A 21,907-nucleotide genomic window follows, 5' to 3' on the forward strand; every position below is an offset into this window, starting at 1 on the left:
AAGCGAAGGGTGGTCTAGAAATGAAGGCGGGGCCTGGTGGCCGGAGGGGCGGGGCCTGGCAGGATAGCCGGTAAGAGGCCGCCCCAGAGGCACACACGCACCTGCGCCTCCGTGCCCTCCAGGCTGCGGCTGACGGTGGCGTGCCGCGGCCTGTGCAACATCCCGCACAGCTCCTGGCCCAGCTTGAGGGCGGCGGCGCGCACCAGGCGCGGGGACTTGCGGCCCAGCCAGATGAACACGTCGGACCAACAGTCCAGGATGTACACGCAGCGCGTGTCCAGCAGGCTCTGCAGCTGCGGGGCAAAGGCTGGAGGTCAATGCTGATGCCCCACCACCACGGAGGGGTCCTGGCTCCCTCGCCCTCCTCCCTCTGTGTGTCTTACCAGCCGCATCCTCGGCATCAGTTCCACCTTGGGACGTGTCTTATGTTCCACAGAGAGCTTGTAGTTGATCTGTGGCAGCTCCAGATAGCCCAGGCCCAAGCCCACCTGGCAGGATGAAGAGGTGGGCGTGGCAGGGAAGGGTCTGGGGGAAGGAGCCCAACCCACCAGCAGCCCCCTGCTTTGGAGTCTGGCCTCTGCCCTGTTGTGGGTGCTCAGGACCATCGCCTGCTCCTCTTTGGACCTTTGTTTCCTCCCTCCACCAGTGTTTTAAGGGCATTCTATCAGTGGAAGGGCTTTTAAAAGGTGCTTTCCCTGCCAACCCTCTCCAGGTCCTTACTGTCTTTTCTAATCTTCTAACTCGTCCTTTTCTTGCTTGCAAAACCCCCATGGGCTTCCCGTCACCTGCAGAATTAAGGCCAGGTTCTCAGCCCTGGAAGCCAGGCACTTTGCAGCCTCTCTCTCTAGCCCCACCTTCCTGGAAACACACACCCTAACACTGTCTCTCACGGCCTCACTCAGAGCCTCTAGACCTTTGCTCTGGCTATTAACTGTCCAGAAGGTGGCACCCTCTCCCCGCCCAAGTCCACAGCCACCACAGTGGTGCGAGGCTCAGGAAGTCAGGCCAGCCCTGCACCCAGCACCACAGCTCACCTTATACAGCTTGGGCTGAGGTGGCCAGAAGTCATCAGGCACATGCTTCTTGATCTCAGAGGGCTCCCCGCCCAGCGCCTCCCAGAACTCTGGGGACTCCTGACCTTGTACCAGCAGTGTGATCTCTGCCTTCCCTTTTCGCTCGTTCTTGTTAATTTTCTCTGCAAAGAGCCTGGAGGGGGAGTGGCGTGCAAAGCCCTTGGTGAGTCCTGTGCCCCTTCTTAGAGGTGGCAGTCGGTCTTTGCAGAAGACACCCCACCATGTCCCAGCAGGGTGTAGTCCTCGTACCTGGCCTTGGTGGTGCTACTCAGTGTGGCCTGGGCCCCCCGCCACACGTAAATGTCCAGCCCTCGATCCAGCAGGAAAACAAACCTGGATGGGAGGGGCAGAAGGGGCGGTGCTAGACGTGGGCAGCAACTGCCCTCATGCCCTAGACCCGGCCCCAATCCCTCCTTATGGGGTTTATCCCCCTTGTGGGTACCACGAAACTCGGTAAGACAGGGGTCAAAAGGATTGCTGGAAGGCCTCTTCTTCTAAAACCCAAATCTGCCCCCCACTAGTGGGGAGGAGGTCTGGGCTCAAGCACTCCCACCTCAAGTCATGGGGGCCTACCTTGGGTCCAGGGAGGCCCCCTTGAGAGGTACAGGTTCCAACTTGATGTTCTTTTTCCCATACACACGGTACATCCTGGCAGCAGAGCGAGAGTGACCAGGGGGTGGGAGGTAGGGACACGAAGGGGCCGATTTAGCCCTAACACCCTCCCCCCAACCCTTCCCAGCTGAGTCCAGGTTAGTGCCACCTACCCACACACCCCCTCACCTGGTGACGTAGTGTGTGTCCTCCACAGTGTAGAAGCCACTGGCTGTTCCTCCCTCAATGTAGGAGATGTCGTTGTCAAACACCTGTGTGTGTGAGGGTGTGGTCCCTTGTCACTGAGCTACCCCCCCCCCCCGGCCCCCCTTCAAATACCTCCTGTCAGGGGGGCAGAGTTGCCTGACCCTGCATCAAGTGCCACAGGTCCGTGATGAAGTTCAACAAAACAACAAAGAAGAACAAGATCTGTGTCTATAAACGTAAACTCGTTATTTCAACGTCACCAGCTACAAAACTATGTGTTCGTGGTGCGTTCACTCTTGTTAAGGTTTAGCCGCACACAGCATGTCTAGATACGCGTGTGTCAGGGCACAGGACCAAGCAGGTTCATGGAAGAAAGCGGAGTAAAGCGTCGTGTGTATGGGCATCTCCACGTGCCAGCTGGCCGAAAGGACAGCACAGGTTGCTAACCCTGCTCTCTGACTCAGGGTCCTGCGTGTGGCCCCGCCTCCTTGGCGCTATTGGTCCCAGCTCCCCAGCTCTCTTGGCCACCGGCCCAGGCTCCCCACCACTGGCCTCACCCAGTTCCCTGACTGCCTTAGGTCTCCACCCCTAACACCTCTGGGTCGGCAGTGTGAGCCAGAGGTCTTGGCCCCCCGTCAGCCTTTGGCCACGCCCACTTCCCGGCCCCACCCCGCCCAAGGCCCCGCCCTCTGGCTGGCTGGCACCTGCAGGAACTCCTCGCTCTCATCGCCCATCTCCTCCCGCACGGTGCGACACTCGGCACCAAGATAGTTACGCAGGTTCACGGCATGGATGGCAGAGCAGGCCTTCTTGTCCAGCGTGGACTCCCCGCCGATCCAGTAGTAGATCTCCCAGTTCAGTGAGCCACTGTCATCCAGAAAGGTCTGGTGGGGGGCGGCGGGCAGCATAGGCCGTGTCAGCCCTGGCCAAGGCGTCCTGGCTTCCCAGCTCACCCCCCAAAGGCCACTCTAACGGCCACAGACTCCCCAGTCCCACGGTGGGCGGCGCTGTCACACCTCTGCCTAGGACATCCCCACCCCACCTCCTCTGCAAAGCCCTCCCCCTCCCACCTTGCCTCAAGGAACAAAACTGTGGAGCTGGGGGCCCTGAGCCATCTAAGATAAGGTTACTGGGGGGTCCTAGCCCCCAACAAGATGCCCAACTCTCACCTTGAGTACAATGTAGCAGTCAGCCTCATAGAACTTGCCATGGAAGGCTTCCTCCACCAGCACAGGCACGAAGTTCTCGATCTGCCAGATGGTCAGGCCAGGCAGCTGGCCCACGTCCTCCGTGAAGAACTCGGAGTAGTCAAGGCGCGGCTTCTCCAGGCTCTGGTCCCAGCGCCGTGCCTTGCCCCCAGGGGCTCGCGCGTCAGTACTTTCCTGGGGTCACGGTCACAAGGCATGGCTTGCCTCGTCACAGTCACTCAGGCAGATCTCTATTTGCTACCCACCTCAGGGCCTTTGCATGTGTTGTCCTCTCTACCCAGGACCCACTCTCCCTCTTGGCCTAGGTCACACAGTCTGTCTGAAGAAGAGCCCAGGGACACCTGTCCCCTCCCAGCCCCTGACCTGGCTTACCTCCTGCTTTTTGTTCTTCTCCTGGGCCACATCCGACATGCCCTTCAGCACCTGCTTAGCCTGGTCATCCTGGGCTGAGTCCTTGCGCCTCCGCAGCCGCATCTTGCGAGCCAGGGGGTCCTTGGGCCCACTTACTGCTTAGGGGAGGAGTAAATAGCTGGGCCCTCGGGCACGAGCCAACCAGGGGCCAACCCCATCTCCCAGGATCCAGAAGCTCTGTGTGTCCCACCCAGTGTACAGACGGATAAGCTGAGGCCGGCAGAAGCATGCCCCCGGCTCCCAGACCAGCCCGACCTCCTCTGCTTACCAGCTGCTGCCGCAGCCACCGTGGCAGGGGAGGCACCTGCCAGCCGCAGCTGGTTCTGCAGCGAGAAGTCGATGTTGTACCACTCGGCAGCACGGTCAGCGGGCTTGGGAGGCATGACCAGGCTGGGGTTCTCCCGCACGTCCAGGACCTGCCTCGCGGGGTGAGCAGAGGTGGTGGGCCTGAGATCCACCGCCCCGTCACGCCCACCCCCGTCTGTCGCTCTCGGCAGCCGCTAGTGCTGAGAGGTCCAGGGCGGGGGCTGGGGTTCTTTCTCATCCCAGCTCTGCAGCCGCCCCTCGTGGGCTTTGGCTTTCCCATCTGTGAAACGGGACCTTGCAGGCTGGTCACGGGGCTAAAACGCTGCCATCAAGCACGGGACAGACACGGGGATGCGGTTCACCTTCTCCCAACTGTGGCCCTGCCGCCGCTCCAGGGGGCCTCTGCTGGGTGTCCCCACCCCAGTGACACTGCTTTGTGCGCTCTTTCCTGAGGGGGTGTCTGTCTGCACCTCCGCCCTCCCCATCAGGCCCCTCTTGGCACTGGCCCCGGCCTGCCCAGACCTCGATCTCCGTCAAGAAGTGGATGGCCTCTGGGAGGGTCACCAGGCGGTTCTTGTTCAGGACGAGTTTCCTCAGCTTTGTGCACCTGTGAGGACAGAGCCGGAGCCTCAGGGAGGTGACAGATGAGGTTGCGGGGGAGGCAGGGAAACTTCCAGGACCCAGAGACGGGGAGCCGGGTAAGACCAGAGGAACTGAGTAGCCCAGCTAGTTACGAAACCACTGGGTTTAAACAGGCCGAGAGAGGCAGGAAAGGCTAAAGCAAGTGGAACTGGAGTCTCCTCAAGCTACGTGACTGGGAAGATCTTCTAGTGGCTTCTACGCAACAGCAGTTTTCAAAGAGGCCCTCTGCAGAGTTAAAGGCTCCTGCACGTGACCAACAGGACACTAAAAATCATTCTCAGGGACGCGTGGGTGGCTCAGTCGGTGAAGCGTCTGGCTCTTGATTTTAGCTCAGGTCATGACCTCACGGTTTGTGAGACGGAGCCCCACATCAGGCTCCACACTGACAGCACGGGACCCGTTTGGGATTCTCTCTCCCTCTCTGCCCTCTCCCCTACTTGTGCTCTCTTCCTCTCTCTTAAAAAATAAACAAATAGGGGCACCTGGGTGGCTCAGTCAGTTAAGCATCTGACTCTCGATTTCGGCTCAGGTCATGATCTCACGGTTTGTGGGTTCAAACCCCACATCGGGCTCCGTGCCGACAGTGTGGAACCTGCTGGGGATTCTCCCTCTCTCTCTCTCTGCCCCTCTTGTGCTGTCTCTCAAAATAAGTAAACTTAAAAAAAAATTTTCTGACCATTTAAAAAAAAAAAAAAGAAAGAAAAATAAACAAACATACTTTAAAAAAAAAAAAACCCAAACCATACTCTGCCCTCAAATTAGCGTGGAAGCCGCTGAGGGGTCCTCTGTTCTCTGCCTGAAGGACTTCTCAGAGTGTTGAGGAGGTCATGCCAGTGGACACAGTGACCTCCAGAAGGAGACAGACATGGCGCGGTGTCCCAAACTCATGCTGGCACAGGACGTGGGTCTTGACCCACAAAGCCAAGTTAACCCATCCATGTTGCATGATGGGCAGAGATGGCAGGGGGGGTTCTGACTACGAATCTGGGGTTTTCTATGCCATAAGTCTCCCCGCCCCCACTCGCCCCGGCACCTGCAGAGGCTTTCAGGGATCAGCTCCAGGTTGTTGTTGGCAGCCATGAACTCCTCTAGGTTGGCCAGCTTGCCGATGCCCGAGGGCAGCCCATCGAAATCCAGCTTGTTGGAGTTCAGGTACAGCTTCTTCAGCTTGGTCAGTTTGCAGATGGCTGACTAGAGGGGAGACACGGGCGGGGGGCGGGAGTCAGGGGCAGGAGCCAGGGCGGCTCGGCAGCCTTCCCTCTCCCCACCCTAGGCCCGGACGTACGGGCAGTGAGGTCAGCTGGTTGCGGGACAGGTTCAAGGTCTCCACGTGCACCCACTGGTCAATGCACAGGGACAGCTCCGAGATCTGGTTGCTGCTGAGGTTGAGGCGGCGCAGGCTGGGGAGGGTGTACAGGCACTCGGGCACCCGCGTCAGGTCGTTGCAGGAGAGGTCCACGTCTGGGGTGTGGAGTGGGGTGCATCAGCTGGGGCCCCCGCAGCCCGCTCCAGGGGCAGCCAGCCCTAATGTGAGCCCCACCTCCACTGGCCTCCAGGCTCTGCGGCCTGAAGCCAGTGACTTAATCTCTCTGAGCCTCAGTTTCTCCATTTGGAAAGACTTCCTCATACTGCTGAGTCTAGCCATAAAGCCAGTGCTTGTTACTGGCACAAAAACAGACACTCAGATCAATGGAACAGAACAGAGAACCCAAAAATGGACCCACAAATGTATGGCCAACTAATATCCAATGGATAGTTGACAAAGCAGGAAAGAATATCCAATGGAATAAAGACAGTCTCTTCAGCAAGTGGCGTCGGGAAAACTGGACAGCAACATGGAGGAGAATGAACCTGGACCACTTTCTTAACACCACACACAAAAATAAACTCAAAATGGATGAGAGACCTAAATGTAAGACAGGAAGCCATCGAAATGCTCGAGGAGAAAACAGGCAACAACCTCTTTGACCTTGGCCGCGGCAACTTCTCACTCAACACATCTCCGGAGGCAAGGGAAACAAAAGCAAAACTGAACTATTGGGACCACATCAAGATAAAAAGCTTCTGCACAGAGAAGGAAACAATCAGCAAAACTAAAAGGCAACTGATGGGATGGGAGAAGATATTTGCAAATGGCTTATCAGATAAAGGGTTAGTATCCAAAATCTATAAAGAACTTATCAAACTCAACACCCAAAAAACAAATAGCCCAGCAAAGAATTGGGCAAGAGACATGAATAGACACTTCTCCAAAGAAGACATCCAGATGGCCAACCGACACATGAAAAAATGCTCAACATCACTCATCATCAGGGAAATACAAATCAAAACCACACTGAGATACCACCTCACACCTGTCAGAATGGCAAACATTAACAACTCAGGCAACAACCAACAGATGTTGGCGAGGATGCAGGGGGAGAGAGAGGATCTCTTTTGCATTGCTGGTGGGAATGAGAACTGGTGGGGCCACTCTGGAAAACAGTACGGAGGTTCGTCAAAAAACTAAAAATAGAACTACCTGTGACCCGGCAATTGCACTACTAGGTATTTATCCAAAGGGTACAAAAATGCTGATTCAAAGGGACACACGCACCCCGATGTTTACAGCAGCGCTATCGACAATAGCCAAAGTATGGAAAGAGCCCAAATGTCCACTGATGGATGAATGGATAAAGAAGACATGGTATATATATAGAATGGAGTATTACTCGGCAATCAAAAAGAATGAAATCCTGCCATTTGCAACAATGTGGATGGAACTAGAGGGTATTTTGCTAAGCGAAATTAGTCGGAGAAAGACAAATATCATAGGACTTCACTCATATGAGGACTTTTAAGAAACAAAACAGATGAACATAAGGAAAGGGAAGGAAAAATAATATAAAAACAGGGAGGGGAACAAAACATAAGAGACTCTTACATACAGAGAACAAACAGAAGGTTACTGGAGAGGTTGTGGGAGGGGGATGGGCTAAATGGGTAAAGGGCACTAAGGAATCTACTCCTGAAATCACTGTTGCACTATAAGCTAGCTAACTTGGATGTAAATTAAAAGAAAAAAAAAAAAGCCAGTGCTCATAATTTGGTGTTACCACTAGCTGTCACGGTAAGGAAAGAACTACTCATTAACATAACCGCGTCCTTTGCCCTCCGGCAGGTGGGCAGGCAAGCAGGATCTATCCCTTCCTCCATAAGGGAGTAAGGAAGCAAGGGACCCGAGGGGACGAGAGCCCGAGATCACCCAGGGACTGCCAACCTGCGAGGTTGCTCAGGCCCTCCAGGCTGGTGGGGAGGTTGCTCTGGGTGCGCTGGGTGTTCCTCAGGTGCAGGGTCTGCAGGGCCGTCAGAGCTGGGAGCTGCCTGCAGGGAGACGTGGGTGGTCAGGCCGGGGGCAGGCCCAAGCGCACGGGGCTGAGAGGGTCTCAGAAGACAAGATCAAGGGCGGCTGTAGGGTGGGGTACACAGGACTCAGGACTGAGGTAGGACCTGATACTTAGGAAAGATGGGGCCTGAGGGGCCCAGCCCACACAGGAGGGGCAGGGATGTGGTGGGGGGCCCGAAGCAGGACGGGCCAGGGCTACTGGGGAGTTGAGGGACAAGGCCAGATTCCCCAGGGTTCGGGGGTGGGGCGTGGTCTGAGGAGGCGCCCACCGGAGCTGCGCGTGCAGCAGCGGGTTCCCGTTGAGCACCAGCGTCTGCAGGTGCACCAGGCGGCGCATCTGTGGGGGCAAGCTTTCTAGACGGTTCTCACTGAGGTCCAGGTACAGCAAGTCGGTAAGGTTGATGAAGAGCTGGTTGGGGATGGTGTCGATGCTGCGGATGGGTGGGGGTGGGGCAGGCAGGGGCCGTCAGGGCCAGATGTGCCCCCCCTGGATGGATGCAACCCCGTGTTGCAGTCCCCCCCAGACTCTGCCCCCCACCCCAGCCGACAGGCACCTGTTATGGCTGAGGTTCAGCACCAGCATGTTCTTGGCGTTCTCCAGCTCCCGTGGGCATTCCGTCAGCTGGTTGTAGCTCAAGTCCTGTGTAGAACGGGCGAGGCCAGGTCAGGGGTGTTAGGGCCAGCCTTGGGGGTCAGGTGGGGGACTGAGGAAGGAGTGGCTGAGGAGCTTTCGGGGCCAAAAGCAGACAGTCAGAACCCCGAGAGGAAGGGTGCCCAGGTTAGGGATCTGACTCCGTGAATGAGCTCAGGCAAGGCACTCTAAAGCCTCAGTTTCTCCATCTATAAAACGGTGTAACAGCGGCTGAGAAGACCACTCTAATAGAGGAGAACTGACTGGTGGGCCAACACAGGCGCCAGGTGGGTGGGTAGCCACTGACCAGAACCGAGAGATCATCCAGCTTGAAGATGTCATCGGGGACTCCGGAATTCTTCAGGCTGTTGGCTCGAGCCACGATGGCCTGGGGATACACCATGAGAGTCCATGATTCCTGGCTTCCACCCCCAGGAAGCAGCAGAGAGATCAGGGAAGGACACCTCCCCAGGAAACCCACCAGAGGCCAGGCTCAAGTGCTGTCCCACCCTGACTTTTGCTCATAGTCCCTCTACCTGGAGAGTTCTTCCTAGCCCCCCTTGATGAGCTCCTATGCACGCCTCAAAGCCCAGCTCAAATGTGCCCTGGAACCCAGTACAGCATGCTCAGGGAACCCTTTCTGACTGAACAATCCCTCTTCTTCCCAAGTCCAGAGGGCGAGATAAATGTGTAGCTCTGAGGCAGAGTGTCTAGGGCAGAGGAAGGGGGCTGGACCAAAGAGAAATCAGAGTGTGGACTGAGAGCAAGTCTGTTTTCCTCCTCTCGGGGCTGAAACCTCATCTACAGACATGCAGAAAGTCTGAGGGGGAGAGAGAACAGGCCAGAGAACTGTGCCGCGACACCACAACCCAGTTGCGACCAATTCTCCTTCAGCCTTCATGTCTGTGCAGCACCACCCTGCCCCTTCCCAGCGTCACCCACGGAACCCTCCCCAGAACATGGAAGGGGCCTCGTCCAAGGTCATGCAGCCAGGAAGTGGCAGGGCCCAGATTAGAACTCAGGCAGCCCAAGTCCAGAGGCTGTGCTCTTAACAACTCAGGGCTCTGGCCTTGGACAGAAAAAACCCTCACCGAGGCCCGAAGGGTCTGGATGGGGACCTGATGTTCTGGGACGTCAGAGGCTCCACGGAGAGCAGAGGGGCGAGAGGACCGCTCTGACCAAATCGCACTCTACCCCAGCTCTCCCCCTGCCTGGCCGAGTGACCTCAGCCTCGGGCAAGTGACCTGGCTCTGTGAACTTGGCGAAGGTCAGGACGATATGGAAAAAAACCCATAGGGAAGAATTGGAACAGTGCTTGGCTGCTGTCAACTGTTCTCACTGTATTTGTCTAAAATGGGTGGGAGTTTGGGTGTTTTACATATTTCCCCCCCACGCATTACTTAATGCAGCGGATTACGACGTCCTTTCCCCTTTAGGAACAGGTCCCCGAGTCTGACACAGGATGGCCAGAGGTGCTGGTCCAGCCTGGGGTCTGGCCCTGCCCTCACGCCACTGGCTGGACTCTGGCCCCAGCCCCCAAGCTCAATGGCCTCTGGCAGCACTCACCCTCAGTGACGGCAGGCTGGACAGCTCCCCGTGAAGCGTGGTCAGGTTGTTGTGACTCACAGACAAGTGCTCCTGGGCCAGGACGGGGGAGCAGAGGCTCAGCAGTGTGGGTAAGATGTCTACAGAGTCCCCCTACTGCCACCAGAACCTTGTACCATCCAGGGGGCCCTCAGCCACACACGCTCAGCCCACCTCTTGCAGCCTCCCACCCTCCCTCCCTCCCACGGTGGCCTTTTCTTGCATACCTCCCAGGACAGGGTGCTCACTCCATCTCATGGCTGTCAGCATCTTCCTCTATGTCGACTGCCTTCTGTGCAGGCTTGCCCACCTGGCCCAGCCCAATCCACAGGGACCCTCCCTGACTGCCCAGAGCCCCTTACCAGCTTCTGCAGGGCTGCCAACTCCTCTGGGAGGTAGCAGAGGCCCGTGCGGTTCAGCTTCAGCCATCGCAGACTGGTCATGGCCTTGACATTCTCAGGGAAGTAGCCGCCCTGGGGGTATGTGTCATGGTGAGACTGATTGGGATGACGGGCGCCCCTGCTCCACCACCCTCTGTGTCCCCCCGTTTGCATGGGAGCCTTGGGAGAGCAACAGAGCCACCTCTCACCAGCTGTGTGACCCTGGACAAGTCACTTTGCCACTCTGTGCCTCAACTTCCTCATCAATGTAACAGGGCTAATAAGAGCTCCTCATGATAAAAGTGTTAGGACCGACTAATTATCAGGATGGCTATTGGTCTAAGATCTCTTGTTGGATTCTGAGCCCTCAAAGGGCCAGGACGGAACTGGCTTGTTCCAGGGGTCATCCCAGTGCTCAGTTGTGTAGTTAGCTTGGCTCAAATGCCTGTGCCTGCCATTCCAGGCCCTACCTAGGCCGCCAGAGATGGGGGGACTCCTAAGGCTCCAACAAGGCCCTGACTGTGCCCCAACCTGCCATCGGCATACAAGCCACTGCCAAGGTCCAACCCCCTGTGCAAGGCCTTGTTCATGTCTTCGTTCCCCACATTCGAATGCCTGCCTCAGTACCCCTAGCCTTTATGGCAGGCAGTCTGAGGCATCACGTGCCTTCAGCGCCCTCGGCTGGTGTCCCCATTCCCCTAGAGCCACATTCTCAGTTGGTGACTCAGACTCTCCCAGTCTGGAGAGGACAATGGAGACCTCAGGTGAGGATGGTAGGGATGGGGACGGAGGAAAGTGGTGTGGCCGCCTGGGCCCTGGGTCAAAGGTGTGTGCACATGTGGGTAAATGCAGGGAGGACCTGCCAGCCTCCTCAGCCCTGGTCTAACCCAACCTTAGTCAAAGCCTGGGCCCCCCCAATGCTGAAGATCCAGGCTGACACGACACTGACCCCAGCCTCAGCTGCTTGCTCACTGACCCCTCCTGTGCTGGGCCAGCTCTTCCTTCCACTCATCTGGTTACCAGCACTGCCCACCTCATTCTTGACCCTCTAGAACCCCCTCACCCACCAACTGGCTGGAAGGCTGGGCTCCAGTTCCTTGAGGCCCTAGTCTACCGGTCTAGCAGCTGCTCAGACAGCAACCACCCCAAGACCTTGCACATCAGCCTGACAGTCTCCACACCAACCAATCCATGCCTCTACATTACAGTCCCTTCACCGGATGACAAAACCCAGACTCTGAGAGGGGAAGTGACTTGCCCAAGACCACACAGGATGGGGTGGCGGTGGCAGGGACAGGGCAGTGATGAGTGTGCTCCAGACCCGCCCCCGACAGCCAGCCGACAGCCGGTAGCCGGCCATGAGTCAAGGCCTGGCTTGGGCGTATGACCTAAGAGGGGCGGGGAAGGAGGGCCGGGGGGGGGGGGGCGGGAGCGGAGGCTCGCGGCCCCCCAGGCCACTCTCTGGCCCTGGCGGGGCCCAGACGCCCGGTCTGGGACGCGGGGTGGGGGCCCCCAGACCACTCCCCGGCGTGACTCCGCCCCCAAGCGTCCGTCAGGCCCAGGCCGGCCTCGCTCTTCCCGTGCGGGCCCTGAGCTGAGGCGTCGGGGGTCCGTTCCCGGCAAGGTCCCGAGCCCCGGGGGGAGCCCCACCCCGGGCCGTCCTCAGTCCTGGGCGGCGCGGGGCCCGGAGGCGGGCGGGACAGGAAGCAGAGACCGGCGCGGGCCCGGGCGGAAGAGACGGCCTGGAGGGAGGCCCGGCCCCACGCCCGGCCAGCTCACCTTGAAGTCGTTGCCGCTGAGGTCCACGCCGCGCACGAACGGCAGCACCCCGGTGGCCTCCATGGCGCCGCTCTTGCTGCGGGGCCGTACCGGGCGCGGGGGGCAGCGGGGCGAGCCGCGGGCTGGGCCAACGCTGGCTCCGCCCTTTTAACCCGCCCCCTCCCGGGCCCGCGGGCAGGCGGAGCCCGGGCCGCGCCCCTCGCCTGCCCGCGCACGCGGCGCGCCGCGGGGAAGCGCCGGGCCCGCCCACTCTGCGTTAGACCTCTCTGGGCCTCAGTTTCCCCGTCTGTTCGCTGACCCGAGAGGCCTCGAAAAGTCCGGGCTCCCCCTGTGCTCCCGAAGGCTTCATAACCCCCAGGCTAAATTCCAGAGACCTATGGTGGGGGGAGGGGTGTCACAGGCCCTGCAGGTCCAGGCACTGTCCCCTGGGCTGCTGCATCAGCTGGTGTTGGCCATGACCTCTGGAGAGATTATAGACCGAGGCCCCAGGGACGCAGAGACCTGGGAGCTTCTATCCCCGCACTGGGCCCTGCATGGCGACCAATGGTAGCATGACGCCTGGGTCCTTGGGACCTAGGACTCAAGGTAAACCCCAGGCCTGCTCCTGGCCTCAGTTTTCTCACCTGTGAAATGCTTCCTAAGGTTGTCTCCAGGAACAAATAAACTGTAGCTTGGAGCATACAGCAGGCACTCAGTAAGTGGCACATTAGTATTATTCCCTCTTAGAGTCAACACCCACCCTTATCTATTTCCTTGCTCCCCCACCAGCCGGCACATAGTGGGTCCCCAATAAATAAATGCCGAGGGAGCCACAGGTTATATGCATAATCATCCTTTGCAGGAGAGGAGGCGGCCTTTGAATACCCATTTTACAGGAGAGCAAACTGAGGCCAGAATGGAAAAGTGGCCCGCACAAGGTCACACGGAACAGGTGGCATGGGTAGCCTCCTGAGTCACGCTGTGTGCCCAGCAGACCAACAGATAAAATAACGAAGCCACCGAGGCGCCCTCAGAGGTGACTTAAAGGGTCAGGCAAGCGGGCCTTGGGACCAGGTAACACCTGTTTGCAGGCCCGGGAAAGAACGTAAGCTCAGATATCTTTCTCCACACCGCTGCCTCACATGCAAGCACACACGCCTTCACAACGGGCCTTTGGGCTGCCTCTAATGAGCTCTAATGAACATTCTGAACTCTAATGACCACCAACCACACCGCCGGGTCTCAAGTGGGGGCGGGGGGAACTCGGCCCTGCGCCTTTAAATCCGGAGTGCGTCCAAGAGTCCCGCCCAAGAGGGAGGGCGATTGCCGGAGAGGGGGCGTGGCCTACGTATCATTGGCTAAGCTGCGCAGTATTTTCGAACGTGGGCGGGGCCTCGGGCGCTCCGATTGGAGGCAGGGCTTGCTTGTCTGCAAGCGTTGGAGGTCAGCGGCAGGCCCTGGGGCCTCGGTGTTCGGTCCCCGGGTCCTCCAAGTTCCATTCCCAGGCGGGTTCGGGCTCAGGGGCCCGAGCAGACTCGCTGTGTCCTCCGGTCGCTGTGCTGAAGCCGCGACGCACGTACAGCCGGAGTGTGACGGGGCGGCCCCGGTCACCCAGTCCCGGGCGTGGAGCGTGCGTCGGACGCAGGTCGGGGGCGTGGTCTCCGCCGGGGCCCCTGGTCAAGGACCGGGAACGAGGGAAGGGCTTTGGGCCCCAGGCTGGGGTTCGAATGTCGACTCCGCCCCATCACGTCTAGCGTACCGCTCAGCATTTTTCAGGGCCTGGGTGCCATCCCGGTGAAAGGGGCCCTGGCAGGCCCACTAGGGTCTGCTGCGCGGCCCTCTCAGCCCCTGCCCTGGGTAGCAGGTGTGGTGGAGGAAGGGCAAGACGGGAGGCATCTCAGAGCGCTGTGGGGCCCGGAAGCCCAGAGTCCGGTTATTTTTAACCACCCGCGCCCCCTCCCCCTTCGGGGAGTTGGAAGGCTTCTGTCTGGGGCCTGTGCGACCCCGCTAAGGATTGCTCCGAGTCCACTTTAGATAGGAGGTATTTAAAGCGCTTTACAGTTTGTGAGTTGATTCTTGGTTCCTCTGGAAACGGGTGACAATATTGATCACCCATAAGGAGACTAAAAATGGCTTCAGGGCCTTGGTGGGTCATCACCCTAGCCTTTGACCAACCCAGGCCCCAGAGCCCTCTTGTCCTATTTTTAGTCTGGCCAAATTGGGGGAGGTGTTGGGGCTGAGTCTCGCAGTGATTCAGGCTTTAGCTGCTCTAGGCATCTGGTCACCTGGCAACTGAGCCGTGGGCACCCACAGCTGAGCAGGGAGGGCAGAAGTCCTTGGTGCCCAAGATGGCTCTGGGCCCATGGTCATCTGCTCAGGCATCTGCACAGAAGACGGTTCTGCCTGGTCAGGTACTGCCTGGTATGTGAGCTTGTGCTTTGGTCACACACCCCCTCAGCTCTCAGGGCCTGAGGGCAGGATTTCCCCTGGAAGAACCTGAGGCTGGAGCTTGGTGGCCTGGGTCTGGGAAGGATCTCTGCCTCTGCTTCCCAAGTGCCCGGCTCTAACCAACGCTACAGGTCTGGGCTCCTCGCTTGTGAATCCTTCCTCACCGCTGCCTGTGCCATTTTACAGGTGAACAAAGCTGGGGCTTCGGACCCTCCTCTCTCTCTGTTGCTTGGGCTCCCAGCCTCTGAGGACAGCGGCCACCGCCTCCCCCCACCCCGTGTTATTATTCTAAACCTGAGGGGCCCAGAGATGCACTAAGCCAGTTCTGTTTGGGGTCTTTAGAGAAACCTTGCTTGCTTGTCCCCACAACTGGGTCTTCAACCTTGACTGGCACCTACCTGTTGACGAGTGTCTCCTGCCCTCCCTGGGCGTCCTGGGCCATCTCATTCCTCCCATCCTTTGAGTTGATAGCTCTATTACCCTGTTGAGATCTGGGGAGGGGGGTAACTGAGGCTCCCTGAGCTTCACTGAGGTTCCCTCAAAGGCCTGAGGGGCCCTCCAGAGCAGCCTGCCTGGGACCCCAGCTGTGTCTTTAGGCCTCAGTTTTCTCCTGCTCTGCCCAGCCCTTGTTAAGAACCAGGATGAAGCAGCCTCTAGGACCTGGCCATAGGCCCCTGGAGACCGATTGGACGCTGGGGGTGGGCAGGAGTCAGGAAGCTTTGCAGTCGTGGGTCCGAGTCCACACCGCTCCCTGTGTGGTCTGGCAGCCTGTTTCTCTCTAAGATGGCAGTCGTGATGATAAGACCCACCTCACGGTCTGAGGTGATGCAGGGGGTCCTTGAGGGTGGGATGGAGAAGACGGGCCTCCTCCTCTGACCTGCTACAAGTTTCAGGCCTATGTGACCTTCCCTGTCCAGAGGATGGGTGAGCTGTTTGCAGGTTTGGGGGAGGAGGGTTTGGGCAGTTCCCCATCTCCTCCCAAGAAACCCTTTCTCCTAAGAAGTTCCCAGGATCGCCTCTCATGGGCTCTACTCTCAGCGACCCCAGCAGGATGGGGTCTGTCCCGCTGCCAGCCTGGCCGCCCCCATCTAGCTATCGCTGCACCCTGCTCTTTTACAGGCAGACAGACCATGGCAGAGTTCTCCCAGAAACGGGGGAGGCAGCGTGACGAGGTCCTGGGCAGTACTGTGGATTTCCTCCTGGCCAATGCCCGCCTGGTGCTGGGCGTTGGTGGGGCCGCTGTGCTGGGAATTGCTACCTTGGCTGTGAAGCGGGTAAGGCCAGACTGAGCCACTTATAGCTGGGGACCGCTGTCCTCCCTGCAGCGGGGACCCAGAGGGTGGTGGGGACAGCCCACAGCTGGGACCTGCTTCTCTACCCCGGCTACCTCGGCTTTGCCACCGGCTTTGGCACGGCTGCCCAGGCTTCAGATGCTCTGATCCTTGTCACTCGGCCCGCAGCTCATCGACAGGGCCACCAGCCCTCGAGACGAGGATGATGCCAAAGGGGACACCACGTGCCTGGAGGAGAGCTGGAAGGAACTGACCCTACTCAAGGCCACGCCACGCCTGCAGCCCCGGACCCCACCTGCTGCCCTCAGCCAGCCAGCATCGCTCCCCGCCCCCTTGCCATCTGCCCCCGGTGAGCGGCACCCCTTCCCCCCAAACCTGGGTAGGTCCCCCTCTGGTGGTCACATTTGGGAGATGCAACCCAGACTCCGCCTTGACTGCCCTGTGTGACCCGTGCAAGTCCCTGCTCCTCCAGGGTGCTGTCTCCCTGCATGATTAATGGTGGCGTATTTCTCTGCCCTGCTAACCTCCTGGGTGGCATCAAGGCTCCGGCCACCAAGACGCGACTGGGAGGGTGGTACCAGAGCATGGCAGCAGCGTTACGACGGCGAGGGGCCCCAGGTGGGGAAACTGAGGCCAGTAACCTGTTTTCCCTTTCTACATGAAGCTGTTTTAGGGTGCGGGGGATCTGAGGCAGTGAGAATTTGTTACCACGTGCTCCCTGTGCGTGAGGACTTGAGCTTAAGTGCCCTCTCAGGTGACTGTTTCACAGGCGAAGAAGACGAGACCCAGGATGTCACACGGCTAGTAATTGGGTAGAGTTCTCTTGGCTCTTCGCGGGGTCTTCTGACACAGTCCCTGACCCCTTCATTCTGCAGAGGGGCCCTCAGACACCGAGCCTCAGCCGTTGCCTCAGCCGAGCTCCCCAGCACCGCTGTGCCTGACGTTTCAGGAGAAGCTGCTGGCGTTTGAGCGGGACCACGTGACCATTCCAGAGGCCCACGTGGCTCTGGCCAAGCAGCTGGCCGGTGACATCGCCCTTGAGCTGCAGGCCTACTTGCGGAACAAATTCCCAGAACTGCCCTTCGGGGCCCTTGTGCCCGGCGGGCCGCTCTATGACGGGCTCCAGGGGGGGGCCGCCAGCCGCGTGCGCCTCCTGGTTCCCCTGGTGCTGGAGGTGGGCCTGTGGGGCCTGGTGCCCGGCGTGGACACCGTGGCCAGGGACCCTCGCTGCTGGGCCGTGCGCAGGACTCAGCTTGAGTTCCGTCCCCGCGGGAGCAGCCCCTGGGACCGCTTCCTGGTGGGCGGCTACCTCTCTTCCCGGGTCCTGCTGGAGCTGCTCCGCAAGGCCCTGGCCTCCTCCGTCAACTGGCCGGCCATCGGCGGCCTCCTCGGGTGCCTGATCCGGCCCAGCGTGGCCTCGGAGGAGCTGCTGCTCGACGTGCAGCACGAGCGCCTCGAGCTCACCGTCGCCGTGCTCCTGGCGGTCACCGGTGCCGACGCCGAAGACCGCCTCCTTCTGGCCTGGCCCCTGGAGGGGCTGGCCGGGAACCTCTGGCTGCAGGACCTGTACCCTGCAGAGGCCGCCAGGCTGCGGGCCCTGGACGAGCGTGATGCCGGGACCCGCCGACGGCTGCTGCGGCTGCTGTGCGGGGTCTGCCGCGGCCACCCGGCCCTGGGGCGGCTGGACCGCTGCCATCTGACCCAGGTGGTTCTGCGCCTGGGGGAGGAGGAGGTGGACTGGGCCGAGGCGGCCCTGGGGGAGCGCTTCCTGCAGGCCCTGGAGTCGCTCATCGACAGCCTGGAGCGGGCCAGCCTGCCCTGCCACTTCAACCCCGGCGTGAACCTCTTGAGCGGCCTGCGTGAGGAGGAGATTGACGACATCGGCTTCGCGCTCTACAGCGGCCTGCAGGCCCCCGAGTGTCTGCTCTAGATGGGTGGGGACAGGGCGGCCGGCACTCGTGCTGATGCTGGTGAGCTGTGTGCGCCTCCCCTCCAGGAATTTGGAGAGCACTTTTTCTCTTGCTTTAGCCAGAATAGAGGAGGGTGCTCTTAAGTCCACGGGGTTAGCATGTCCCGGGCAGCAGTCCGGGGAGCCCCAAGCCCGGGCCTCTGGGGCAGCCGGCCTCTCCCGCCCCTCGGGCCGACCCTAGGACCTTGGGCTCGGTCCGTCGTCACCAGCAGTGAACGCACTGACAGAACACGGCTTCTGCTCTCCTAGGCAGGGGATAAAGGCAGCTCCGTTTTTCTGTCGAGAGGGTGAGTTAGCGCTTTCCTCGGGTGCCAGCTGCAGGCATCTCGAGGCTTCTGGTGCTGGATGGTAAATACGACGTGTTTGTTTTGTCCCCCAGGGGCCGGAGTCACCTGGTACCCCCGGATTGCAGCTTTGGGGCTGATTTAAAGGCCGCGTCTCCCGACGTCACCTGCGTGTCTAGTTGGCTTGTCGAGCTCTCCCCTTTAGCCTGGAACAGGAGCTCAGTCTGGTGTGCTGCCCACCTCGTACCTCAGGGGAAGGCCCCTCTCCCTCCAACCGGGCCATTTTTCTCTTTGGGCAGAGAGGCCCCTGGGAGAGCCCCCTTCCGCTGCTGGGGGAGCCAAGGTTCCCTGTGCTGCCCACCTTGCCTAGAGGCAGGGCTGTCCGACTAGCTGCTGCTGGGTCCGGCCAGAGAGCGGAGGCCGCGCCTTCCCAGGGAAGCCGGCTGAGCGGGCCTGACCTCCACAGTGCCAACCTGAACTGCTCCCCGCTGACACCTGTGTCCTCACTGAAGCCTGGCAGAGGTGGGGAGGGAGGGCCGCCCCACCTCCCAGGCATCCCTCCCGTCTTTGGTATCCTTCTTGCTGAAGCAAAGCTATGCCTCAAAGAATGTGAATGAGAATAAAAGGAAAAATTCAAACGTCTGTGTGATTTGTGCTGGGCCCTTATACACTGGTCTTTGGAGTCCTGGAAGCTTGGCCACAGGTCTCGGGATCAGCCTGGAGGTGTTAGGACCGAACTGGAAAAGTAGGTTACGCGGAGGGATGATACTACAGGATTCCTGGTGTGACGTTTCACTTTAGTAATGGGAACCAACTAGTTAGGGACTCTTTTTTCCCCCCAGAGCCTAAACTCCTCAAGCCCCCATGTCTTCTGTGGCAAGCTAGGGCTGCCCCCCAGCCAGCTTGTCAATGTTCAGAGAAATGTGAGGTTCCCACCTCCCCCCCCCCCCCCCCCCGTGTGCTTTGGGCCATGAGTGCTCAGGGTGTGGCCACCACCGCCACTGTTCCCGTCCTGGTTTTCTTTTCCATCTTGGTGTGTTTCCTGAGGCGAACCCACCCCTTTGAACCGGGAGTACAGGACAAGGAGCAGGATCAACGTCCCCTCTCGTCTGAGAGCCTGCACGTGGAATAGACGAGATGCCTGGACCTCTGGATGTGGGACCGTGGGCTGCCTCTGAAGGTCATGAGGGCCCTGCCGCGGGCCTTCAGACAGCTGGATGGCTCCACGGAGAGGCTGTGGTGAGGGTCAGAGGGCGGGAGACTGGCTTAGCCAAGGTCCATTCGGGTCACTTGGCTTGGGAACCGGTGCACAGGGAGCTTTGAGCCGCTGTAATGGCAGCCGGGTGTTGGCAAGGGAGCAGCCTGGAGGCAGACAGAGGCTGGGCCTTGGTATTCTTGTTGGTAAAGTAAATTACGTAATACCAACTTCTCGGGCAGGTGTCCGGAGTAACTGCTCGAGTGGTGTTCGCGTGGGGCCTGGCTGACATAGGAACCAGACTGTTGGCCCCTGCCGCCTCCCCACCGACACAGCAAGGGGCTCCCGGCGCCAGGCCTGTGTCTGACCAAGCCGTGCTCCTCAGGACCCCCATGGAGGGCTGGCTGGGCACAGCCGGGGGCAGCAGTCTGGAAGCCAGCTGAGTCCAGAGCCCCTCTTCGTAGATGATCAAATCCCACCACGTGGTGCCCTCCGTGGAAGCCCCATGCTTCAGGTAGCTCTGAGGAATTCTCCCGCTACGATTTCAGTAAGAAAAACCCAGGATGAATTAAAAAAAGAGAGAAAGGAGGTGCTCGTGGTTAACATCACTCACCCAAGGTTAGTGTCTGGGACTTTCAGCTGCTGGCCAGAGAACTGGAAACAAATCATCATTTTGCTAAGAGCCTTTTCAGGACCTCGTGTGCTGGGCCAGCCCAGAGCGGTTGCTGATCAGTTTCACGCACCCCTTTAACGCAAGGGCCACTCCAAGTCTGTCTGAGCCACTTGTGGGCTCAGCCCAGGGTCTAAATGTCTTAATATTTAGACTCTGGCCACAGTGGCAAAAGCAGGCAATCTGTGTCCTTGACTTAGCTTTACCACGTGACCCAAAGCCAGGAGCTCTGATGACTGTGGCACAGCAGAGATGCTACCTGCTCAGAGAGAATCGCCGATGCAGATAAAAAACAAAAAACAGCCCCCCCCCAAAAAACAGCAAATAGAAACTTACTAATTTAAAACATGTCACCGACACCCCTTCCACCCTGAGTCCAGAATAAATCTTACTGTACATAAAACGTATCCTTTTTGTAAATCCACGTGTCTACACTTCTCTTCAGGAAATGCTTAGCTGCAGAACAGTCTATGAAGTGGGGCTACCTTTCATTCCCTAGAGCCGACCTGTCCAGTTGTTCCAATCTTCGCGATGACGGTAGATCCCCCTTACCCATGGTTTCGCTTTCCGCGGTTTCAGTTCTGCCTGGTCGACTGCGGACCAGAAGCAGATGACCCTCCTGATGTATCGTCGTGTCAATAGCAGCCTAGCGCTGCGTCACAAGGTCCACGCCATTCACCTCCCTTCATCACGCATTTTATCATCTCATATCCTCACAAGAAGGGTGGGTACAGTGCCATATGGTATTTTGAGAGGGAGAGAGAGGCCACATTCACATCTCTTTTATTACAATATATTGTTATAGTTTTTCTATTATAAGTTATTGTGAATTTCCTACTGTGCCTAATTTATAAATTGGACTTTCTCCAACTTTCTCATGTGTTCTGGGAAAAGGCATAGTAAAACTCAGAGTATATAGGGTTTGGTACTATCCGCAGTTTTAGGCATCCACTGCGGGGGGGTCTTGGGATGTATCCCCCACCCATAAGCGGGGGGATAATTGTACTTAAAAAACAATAAACCCTGGGGTGCCTGAGTGGCTCAGTCAGTTAAGCGTCCTTCAGCTCAGGTCATGATCTCACGGTTCGTGGGTTCGAGCCCCGTGTCAGGCTCTGTGCTGACAGCTCAGAGCCTGGAGCCTGCTTCGGATTCTGTGTTTCCCTCTGTCCCTCCCCTGCTTGCTTTCTCGCTCTGTCTCTCAAAAATAAATAAAAAAGATTAAACAACAACAAACCCTGAAGAAAGTCTCTGTGCACACAAGCTGTGGCACAGGACATTCCTGGGAGTGCAAAGCATTCAGTGTTCAGACCCTGAAGGATCCGGCCAAACTGCATTCTGGAAGGATGTGGGTCAGCAGGCCGGAAAACTGGCCCAGAGCACCGAACTGACACCGGCCGGCTGGGCAGGAAGGGCAAGTGTCTGCGTCGGGGAGGCGGAAGCCCGGGGCCCACGCCCACGCCCGCGCCTCTGCCCCATCGCGGCGCTCCCAACCTCCTTCCAGCAGACTTCACCACTTGGGAGATGCACGCTCCCACCAGCCGTGCCGGCTGTCTGTGGCTCTCCACGCTTACCTGGACCGCGCCGAGAAGCTGTCACTTCAGTGTCAGCTGAGGGGCCACCTGGTTCCTTCACGAGCCAGAATCTACCTCGAGAATTGCCTCTGAGCTAGCTTACGAGGCACGCGAGGAAGGCACTTCTCGAGCTTTGGTGGCAAAGGGCCCTTCCCCTTCAGATTTATGTGGCTGGCGGGGCCCAAAAGGGCGCTGGGGCCCAGGGGTGGGGGCTGGAGCTGCCCACCCAGCAGCCTGTAGGCCAAGGCCACTGCTCCACCTCCGGCCTGTTCACCCTAAAACGGAGGCCTTCAACCTGGCAC

At 58.9% G+C, this 21,907-nt stretch overlaps 2 protein-coding genes across 8 annotated transcripts in view; one reads left to right on the forward strand and one right to left on the reverse strand.

Moving 5' to 3' along the window:
* FLII (FLII actin remodeling protein) overlaps positions 1 to 12,304 on the reverse strand; it is a 14,941-nt gene extending 2,637 nt beyond the window's left edge. The window contains exons 1-20 of one of the 2 annotated variants that reach the window (XM_047089783.1): positions 12,198 to 12,304; positions 10,401 to 10,511; positions 10,021 to 10,092; positions 8,762 to 8,842; positions 8,378 to 8,463; positions 8,093 to 8,254; positions 7,698 to 7,801; positions 5,724 to 5,899; positions 5,472 to 5,629; positions 4,319 to 4,403; positions 3,759 to 3,906; positions 3,452 to 3,585; positions 3,041 to 3,253; positions 2,576 to 2,755; positions 1,854 to 1,936; positions 1,647 to 1,721; positions 1,323 to 1,406; positions 1,035 to 1,206; positions 384 to 488; positions 102 to 293 (exon numbers count right to left, since the gene is read on the reverse strand). In XM_047089783.1, the coding sequence (XP_046945739.1) occupies positions 102 to 293; positions 384 to 488; positions 1,035 to 1,206; positions 1,323 to 1,406; positions 1,647 to 1,721; positions 1,854 to 1,936; positions 2,576 to 2,755; positions 3,041 to 3,253; positions 3,452 to 3,585; positions 3,759 to 3,906; positions 4,319 to 4,403; positions 5,472 to 5,629; positions 5,724 to 5,899; positions 7,698 to 7,801; positions 8,093 to 8,254; positions 8,378 to 8,463; positions 8,762 to 8,842; positions 10,021 to 10,092; positions 10,401 to 10,511; positions 12,198 to 12,260 (2,484 nt within the window). In that variant the 5' untranslated portion in view covers positions 12,261 to 12,304. Of the gene's footprint in view, positions 1 to 101; positions 294 to 383; positions 489 to 1,034; positions 1,207 to 1,322; positions 1,407 to 1,646; positions 1,722 to 1,853; positions 1,937 to 2,575; positions 2,756 to 3,040; positions 3,254 to 3,451; positions 3,589 to 3,758; positions 3,907 to 4,318; positions 4,404 to 5,471; positions 5,630 to 5,723; positions 5,900 to 7,697; positions 7,802 to 8,092; positions 8,255 to 8,377; positions 8,464 to 8,761; positions 8,843 to 10,020; positions 10,093 to 10,400; positions 10,512 to 12,197 lie in introns of both variants that reach the window. The other variant, XM_047089782.1, reaches the window with a different exon arrangement.
* Positions 12,305 to 13,566: 1,262 nt separating this feature from the next.
* On the forward strand, positions 13,567 to 18,807 carry MIEF2 (mitochondrial elongation factor 2). Of its 6 annotated transcripts, none has more exons than XR_006964152.1 (4): positions 13,567 to 15,898; positions 16,085 to 16,265; positions 16,792 to 18,172; positions 18,265 to 18,807. XR_006964152.1 is itself a non-coding variant. In XM_047089985.1 (4 exons), exons 1-3 carry the CDS (start codon positions 15,545 to 15,547, stop codon positions 17,844 to 17,846), a joined length of 1,590 nt encoding a protein of 529 aa, XP_046945941.1. In that variant the 5' UTR covers positions 13,567 to 15,544; the 3' UTR covers positions 17,847 to 17,886; positions 18,265 to 18,807. The 6 variants fall into 6 exon arrangements, 5 of the variants coding, with proteins under 5 accessions (XP_046945941.1, XP_046945943.1, XP_046945942.1 ...); XM_047089985.1 differs by having other exon boundaries at positions 16,792 to 17,886; XM_047089987.1 differs by having other exon boundaries at positions 13,567 to 14,810; positions 15,744 to 15,898; positions 16,792 to 18,807.
* Positions 18,808 to 21,907: the final 3,100 nt, after the last annotated feature.

Source organism: Lynx rufus, unplaced genomic scaffold (genome assembly GCF_022079265.1).
Source record: "Lynx rufus isolate CCGP_SWC_20201006 ecotype Redwood Valley unplaced genomic scaffold, mLynRuf1.p SCAF_28, whole genome shotgun sequence".
NCBI lineage: Eukaryota > Metazoa > Chordata > Mammalia > Carnivora > Felidae > Lynx > Lynx rufus.

Excerpts from the sequence above, each read along its gene's own strand:
- MIEF2 (XM_047089983.1), top strand. The coding sequence starts at position 15,545 with ATGGGTGAGCTGTTTGCAGGTTTGGGGGAGGAGGGTTTGGGCAGTTCC. Across the intron at positions 15,899-16,084 it reads CTACCTTGGCTGTGAAGCGG|CTCATCGACAGGGCCACCAG; the intron begins GTAAGGCCAGAC and ends CTCGGCCCGCAG. Across the intron at positions 16,266-16,791 it reads CCCCTTGCCATCTGCCCCCG|AGGGGCCCTCAGACACCGAG; the intron begins GTGAGCGGCACC and ends TTCATTCTGCAG.